The 8,138-nt window shown below is 36.4% G+C and overlaps 1 protein-coding gene across 1 annotated transcript; it reads right to left on the bottom strand.

The window, feature by feature from the left end:
- Positions 1 to 1,150: 1,150 nt before the first annotated feature.
- Positions 1,151 to 5,825, bottom strand: LOC149414403 (uncharacterized). Its single transcript, XM_089644160.1, has 3 exons — positions 5,787 to 5,825; positions 2,168 to 2,369; positions 1,151 to 1,326 (listed from the first exon to the last, which is right to left on the bottom strand). The coding sequence occupies exons 1-3, from the start codon at positions 5,802 to 5,804 to the stop codon at positions 1,151 to 1,153; spliced, it is 396 nt and encodes a 131-aa protein (XP_089500286.1). The 5' UTR covers positions 5,805 to 5,825.
- Between the last annotated feature and the right edge of the window lie 2,313 nt (positions 5,826 to 8,138).

Raw genomic sequence — 8,138 nt, 5'->3', positions numbered from 1 at the left:
AAAAAGTTTTTCTCCACTGTGAATCATCATGTGGCTAGTAAGATTGCCCCTTCGAGAACATGAATAATTGCACTCAGAACATGAAAAAGGTTTTTCTCCACTGTGAGTCAGAATGTGACTCGTCAGATTGCGTTTTTGAGAAGATGAATAGTTGCACTTAGAACATGTGAAAGGTTTTTCTCCACTGTGAGTCAGCATGTGTCCCTTCAGATGGCCCTTTAGAGAAAATGAATAATTGCACTCAGAACATGAAAAAGGTTTTTCTCCACTGTGAGTCAGTATGTGGCTCTTCAGACTGCCACTTAGATAAGATGAATAGTTGCATTTGGAACATGAAAAAGCTTTTTCTCCACTATGAGTCAGCTTGTGCCTCTTTAGATCGCCCTTTCGAGAAAATAAATTGTTGCACTCGGAACATGAAAAAGGTTTTCTCCACTGTGAGTCAGCATGTGGCTCTTCAGACTGCCACTTACATAAGATGAATAGTTGCACTCGGAACATGAAAAAGCTTTTTCTCCACTATGAGTCAGCATGTGCCTCTTTAGATCGGTCTTTCTAAAAAATAAATTGTTGCACTCAGAATATGAAAAAGGTTTTTCTCCACTGTGAGTCGGCATGTGGCTCGTCAGATAGCTCCTTTGATAGCATGAATAATTGCACTCAGAACATGAAAAAGGTTTTTCTCCACTGTGAGTCAGCATGTGTCTCTTCAGAGAGCCCTTTAGAGAAAATGAATAATTGCACTCAGAACATGAAAAAGGTTTTTCTCCACTGTGAGTCAGCATGTGTTTCCTCATATAGCCCCTTTGAGAACATGAATAATTGCACCCAGAACAAAGAAAAGGTTTTTCGTGAGTCAGCGTGTGCCTTGTCAGATAGCTTTTTTGAGAACATGCATAGTTGCATTCGGAACATAAAAAATGTTTTTTTCCTGTATGGGTGCTTAAGTCTCTTTTTAAATTCGACTAATGAAAATTGGAATAGGTGCAATGAGGACAATATAATTGTTTTTCCATAGGATGCGTCTTCAGATCTGTAGAAAAAAATAAAGAAATACGATTATAAAGGCTCAGTAAGACTTAATATCAATACTAAGGATAAGAAAGCACAGAAAATTGATAAAAATTTATAAAAAAAAAGAAGGCAGAAATTATAAATAAAAGAAATTATTTTTACCGGACTGGTCAATTCTTTCAAAGCGTTCTAAGCATTCCTTTTTTACATCCTGCAGGTCAATGTCAATTTCCATACAAGAGAATCCCCCATCATTATCTTCTCGGCGTACGAGTTCCGCCTTGACCGTTATAGTCTCCTCATTAATGCAAGCTATAAAACAACATGTTCGTACATTGAAAATTGAAGTTAAGCAAACGAAAAAAATAATTATAAAAAATATTTTTCATAAAAAAAAATCGTAGATTTCAAGGGAGCTCAAGGTAAATTGAAGAGAATTAATAAGAATGACCCGGATGTCCGCTTCAGGAAGGAAAAGGTATTTGTTCTTAAGCACCTTCAGTGTTGAGTCATTTTAAGTCAACGAAATGATGTTTTCGTCCATCAATATGTATTTTTAACGTATGCGTATAAAGTGGACAACTTGATTAATCAAGCACTTATCGTAAGCATTAGCGGCTTCTGTGATTGTAGGGTATGGCTCTCGACTAGTAATCTGGAGGTCCCGGGATAAAATTCCAGCGGACGCAAGTAAATTTTATTTGATGGCTTCATGATATCTCACAATTTATTTTTGTAGCACGTTCCAGCGTGGGAGATACTTTCGGTATCGCCTTGGTGTAATATAAACAATTCACAATTTAAACATTGATTGAAATGACGCCATCTGAATAGCCAGGACAACACACCTATCACCTCCCCATCTTCATCCCCTCCTTTCTACCAGCCTTACAACATACACCAATTAAACCAAGAGGTTCAGAGCAGTTAGGACTCATTTGGGGAATTCACAAAAACTAAATAAAAATTACTAACTTTGACTAATGTTGTAGTTTGGCTGTTCTGGTAAAGATATATATTATGATAAAAATTAAAATGACTACGGCAAAAGAGGACCGCGTGAACAAGCATATTATGTTCTGTCGCCATGGCAATCCAAAATGGACTTGGATTAATAATATATAATTTATTTTACGTATGTAATGCAACTAACTGTCTGTATGAGTACTCTCCGCACGTTCCTTCTTTACACCTGGGAGGTCGAAATCCATAAACGTGTTCGGCATTACACATCCGCCTCCTTCCTGGGGCCCTGGTTCCGTCTTGACGGAAACAGTTTCTTGGTTTTCTAGATCCATGGCACTGCTGTGGTAGGGTTTGGTAATTGGTACAAGCCCAAACAAATATATATGTACCTGAAACAGAACATAGTTGTAACGGAACCCTCTTTTTAATGAGCTTAATATTTTTTGGTTGAAATATTCTGTCAAAACAATGATATCTTATGCGAAACTCATATTTGGAAATAGGGATATACATATTGTGACTATTTATTTATTTATTTGGAAAAGTTGACAGCAAATCTTTAATTATATAATGATACAATAATAATATTATTAAATTATGCCAATTATAAACTTTCCACTGAAGAATAGTTAATGATACAATGTCATAGAGATGTTCTTTTAAGTTAATTTCTTGTTTAGTTGGAAAATATTAAAAATATTAAAATAAAGGAAGGTGGGGGGGAGGAGGGGGAAATATAGGATAAGGATTAAGAGGCAAAGGACGGGAATATATAGGAGTTGAACTCAGAGGCGGATTAACTGTTGAGAGCGCCCTAGGCAAGCACCTCATCGGCGCCCCTCTAGCGACCACATATTATAAATTTTAACAAGTACCTAAAGTAGCCGAATTTGTAGTTAGGTGGGTTTTACGTGAAAATAAAAATTTCGTGGGAGGGGGGGGGGGGGGTGGCTAGAGAATTTCAAGAAAATAAAATTTGTCCCGAAAAAAAAATTCATGGGGGGGGGGGGTGGCTAGAGAATTGTTTAAAATTGATGTTTTTACGTGAAAATTATGTTTTTAACTTGACTCTGAAGTAGCCCGACCAGTCGCGGCTGACGGAGTAGGCAGCATGGACAAATCGTGTTGTTTAGAACTAGTAGGAATTTCACATTGAATAGACTCGGTAGAAGACGCACTGTGAATTGCGTTAGAAAATTCCGAATCATCACTTTTTAATTTAGAAAAAAATGTCTCAATATGTTTCGTATGCTTTATAATAGTTTGATTTTTTCTTCTTTTTCCTTAGCCTTCCTTTTATAAGCTGCACCACTAGGTTTCTTCTTCAATTCACTCATTATTTGGGTAATGAACTAAAACGCAATGTACTAATTAATTCACACAAATACCGCTGCGAGTACGTAATCAATAGAAGCGCGCGTAACCGGCGACATCCAAGCTGAAAGTGATGAGTGTGACTGTCACCCCGTCATCCGTTCGGAAGTCCGGTGCCGGCCGCTTAGCCCCTGCCCCCGCTGCGCCCTTTGCCCTGCAATCTAGCAACGCCCGCGAACGAATCCACGAGCGAGCGGTCTTCTATTAAAAAATCATGCGATGGAGGCATGGAGGAATAATCAAGAAGGCGAGTATGCTTTGGAAGCTCTGCATCTCTACAGAAGTAAATAATCTTTTATATTGTGTAAGCAGGTGCATACTTACTTACAAAATTAAGTTTATATATATATTTTTTTTAATTCTAGGGGCGCCCGCCGGCGCCCCTTTGTAACTGGCGCCCCTAGGCACGTGCCTACTTTGCCTTAGGGTTAATCCGCCACTGGTTGAACTTCTAGTTTGAGTTTTGTTGATTATTGAGTTTTTGTTTTATGTCGCGTAAAGTCGAGTTAAATATGTCAATATGGTAATAATTTGAGTTAAATGAGTGTGTGGATCTGTAGATAAATGAGTTTTGTTTGGAATTGGTCTTACAATGAGGGAGATTAAAAGTAAGCGACTGTCTGGTGTTGCGATTGGGAACATGGAATAATAGGCGTTGAAGAAGATCAGGACTATCGATTAAATTGTGTGTAATTTTGAATAACATTACCGAATCTGCTATATTTCTTCGGAAAGTTAACGTCTGTATATTGAAGAACTTTGCAGAGTCTTCATTACTAATATGAGATCGAAAAGAGCGGAAATTAAGGTACCTTAAAAATCTATTTTGAACACTTTCAATTCTATTTTTATGTATTGCATAGCCTGGGTTCCACACTTGTGATGCGTATTCAAGGATACTACGAACGTATGAGAAATACAGTGTTTTGAAAGTAGCAATATAATGAAAGTAGAATTGAATATATAGCTGAGAATGTGTGTCTATAAGAGCACGCACGGCACTGCACTTCCACTAGTAGGTAGTATTAAATATGGCTACGCGGAACCGCACCTTAATGGGCTTTATAATATTGGTTTCACAGCAAATTAACATCAACACTGTAGAGATAATATAAGAGCCAATTTTATGTGAGTTCACCGAAAAAATTTGCGAGGTTCAATGATACAATTTGATGTTTTAACTGTGGGAAAGCAATTACTTTAAGAGAGCGAAAAATGACGTGTGTGTGACACTGTAATCTGTAAAAATTTTTGCAGATTTCAACTATCTTGACCTTGAAGTTGACATTTGAAATCTGTTGAAAGATTTGTCGTTAATCGTCTGATAAGTTAATATAAATATAACTATAAGTAAAGTTAAGCGTGTAAACCTTTTGTTAAGTCCGCTAATCCGCTTTTAATAAAATATTTGTAACTAATAATTAAAATATTTTCAAAACACTTTATTAAAATAAGCAGACGTCTAATTGACAGTTTGAACGTTACGCAAACAAAACGCCAATAGATTTCATAACTTAGGTGTACCGATAAGGGCCGCTACCGAAATGATTAGAGTAATTATTAAAAGCATTAGAATTCACTTATAAATATCACAAGTATGGGAAGATAAATTGAAATTTGTGGGTTAAACAGTGTAAGGGATAAAATGTAGAATTAGAGAGTTAAAACCGGGTGATACGACTGGCGATGACAAAAGGATGAATCAACAAATTAGGTTAGTTTTACAAAGACAATAATGAAGTCATAGACAAGTATTATGACATCAGCTGAATCACACTTGCCCCGCGCCACGCAACGTAACGCGGCGCAACGTTCTTGTCGGTGTTTACACTGGCCCACGTACGTACGCGTCGCTTGTGACCACGTGACAAGGGGTCTCTGACTCTGGTGGTGCGCATGCGCGTCAGTTAATAATAATAATAAATTTATTCCCATAAAAATCATGCAATAAAACATGCGGAAACTTTGACTAGCCAACTAGGAATGGATACTGTTTTAGGCCAGTCAAATTGATAAGTTTAGTTCATATATTATATTATATCTGATTATAGTATTATATTATTATTATCTTATTATATTTATTTCATCTATGATTCATACTTGCATACTTATGTTTCTATAAAATAGTATTTTTTAGTGCTCTTATGTTATTTTTATTATTATTTGAGGCCAGTCAAATTGAAAAGTTTAGTTCATATCATAATTTAGCACTTAATATAAAACAAAACCGGTAAAGTAAATAACAGCCAGATAGTAGTTGTGCGATAGCCGCGTGGACCATCAACACATGGGTGAGGTTATAATTAGAATGATCTCGGCAGGTGTGTGCCGATGTGAATTAACGCTTAGATCGCACACCAAACAGAAAGGTACTCGCAATGTAAACTTGCGGTTTTCGGTGAGCGCTCGGTGGTGGAAGAATTCACATGCACCTGGAGAGGATTGCACATATCGGTACGGTACACGGTAAAAGTCGTTAACTGTCATTCGATCCTGGTTTCGTTAAGGCGCAGGCGCGGCCAGCTCAGTCAACTCAAAGCCACACTGCGCAGAGACAAACTGATAAATTGGCATCCTAGCCTCCTTATTGGTTGGAGCGGAAAAAGTGTCAAAACAATACATCGTCACGAAACAGTAGTAATAAAAAGACAGCTCACCGCAGGAGTTGTAAGGTAGAAAAATTGGGAAGTGTATAAGCTTATAATATAGTTGGGTGATTAGAAAATAATTGATAGCATTGGTAAATAAAGAATAGATTAATACAGAATAGACAACAGAGGTGATAAAAATGTGTTTTTGTATTGAATGGTCTTTAAAAAATTATGTATGACAATAATGCTCATATATATTTTTATAATTTTTTACAGTGAGATTATCTATTGATTTATAATGGGACTTGGACACGGTCAAGCGGCTTGATCGCAAGCACGTAGTTTATTGTCTATGGCACTTTGTGTCAAGCATTTTGACCGTGTACCGAAGCTGGCTTGCAAGCATTGCGCAATTCTACGTGCTTGCGGCGAGGCTTGATGCGAATTTATATTTTTGTGGGAATAGACAAACGACAATAGACAAATAAATATCACGTATCATAAACCATGATATAAATTGAATAAAATTGTTATAAAATAGGTACTTAGTTATTGTTTTTGTGTTCAATTTGTAGAAATCCATCTAATTTAAAAATTCTGGAAGTATTTTAGTATTTTTTAATAATTATGACAGCGGTTTTCAAGGTCATTAATAATCAAACTGTAGAATAAATAATTTTCTGAATTTTCAATGGAGAAAACATATTTTTTGTATGAATACCGCACAAGATATTCATACAAAAAATAGCTGTAGCCTGTAATACACTTTGCAAATGCTCATGGGTAAAGCGGTACCTTAACTTGTACCATTCTTGACACCAAATTCGTTTCTTTTTATTATTTTATTCAAACATAAAGCTAACGTAAGAGCCAAGAACGCTTTGTCTTTGACAGATTCCATTTTGCCGCGAGTCACGAAATGACAGGAAGGCATAGAAGTACATATACATAGACCACCACGAAATCACAGGAAGGCGTGGCCATGCTTGACGGAGAGGCTTGATGCGGGCTGTCAAGCCGCTAAGCATAGACAATAATAGACAACAATAGACAACAATAGACAAAAAAACTACGTGCTTGCGATCAAGCCGCTTGACCGTGTCCCAGTCTCTTAAACCTTCACTTTTTACCCTCCCTCCCTAAATCAAGGAGCCAGTCGTTGACCAATTTGCGCAAAACATTTGTACTTTTCGTTTTCCAAGAATTAGAAATTATATTAAATAATTTAGGTCCTAAGTACGAGAAATGCCGTTGCTCAAGGGACGTCGAGGTTTTTATTGGGACAGTTGGATTATTCCTTGAAAGTCGGGTGTCGTGAAGGTGGTCGATGGAAGGAAAGTGCTGACGTTGTTTTTGTGCAAGTAATATAATCTTTCTAATATCCAGTTGTCTGACATCGAGAACTTTTATTCCTTTATTTTATTTTATAAACTTTTATTAAGTGGATTTGACATTTACTTTTTAAGTTATGTTTATGTGATTCTCTTCTCAGCAGACGATAGCTTTGCCATGTCTTCTGAAAGCGATTTTGAAGATAATTTACTACGAGTATTATTATTAAATCAATATTCTCGTAAAAAGAAAAATAAAATAGCGAGAAGAAGTATTTGGGTCCACAACATTAACAAAAAAAGAGAAATGTTGGGAGAGTTACATACTTTAGTGAAGGAACTAGAATCAGATAAGGAAATATTCTTCATGTACTTCCGTATTAGCAAAGTGGCATTTGAAGAGCTTCACAGCATTATTGAATGTCATTTAAGGAAACAAAACACGTCTTCAAAAGTCAATTGGTACCAGAGAAAGACTGGTAGTTTGTCTAAGGTGTGATTGTCATTCATTATTTGGCTAATAGTTTCAGTGAACTGTTCGTCACCCATTTTTTTTTTATCGAGCGACAAATCTGATTAATGCTGGTAGAGTATTGCCTAGTGTTTTTTTAAATTTTTTTTTAATATTAACTCCACACAGGAGGCCCTGAAGAAAATAATTTCCCTCAGGGCCTATGTCAAGTGTGATTATGAAGCATCCATTTCCATAGAAAATGTATATTGTGTATTAAATATTAAATATTATTATAATATTATAATTAAATATTGTATATTATAAATGTATATTTCCATTGGAAATGGTGACGTCGACCCACGTTGCGTGGCGTGGCGCGGGCTAAGTGTGATCTACCTTTATGTTTGC

The sequence above is a fragment of the Hesperophylax consimilis genome, chromosome 20 (assembly GCF_061612785.1).
Source record: "Hesperophylax consimilis isolate HC1 chromosome 20, BYU_Hcon_1.0, whole genome shotgun sequence".
In the NCBI taxonomy this organism is placed as follows: domain Eukaryota; kingdom Metazoa; phylum Arthropoda; class Insecta; order Trichoptera; family Limnephilidae; genus Hesperophylax; species Hesperophylax consimilis.
Note: the sequence above shows the minus strand (reverse complement) of the source record. Positions and strands in the feature narration are given on the sequence as shown.

Excerpts from the sequence above, each read along its gene's own strand:
- LOC149414403 (XM_089644160.1), bottom strand. Across the intron at positions 1,327-2,167 it reads GGAGAGTACTCATACAGACA|CTTGCATTAATGAGGAGACT; the intron begins GTTAGTTGCATT and ends GTTGTTTTATAG.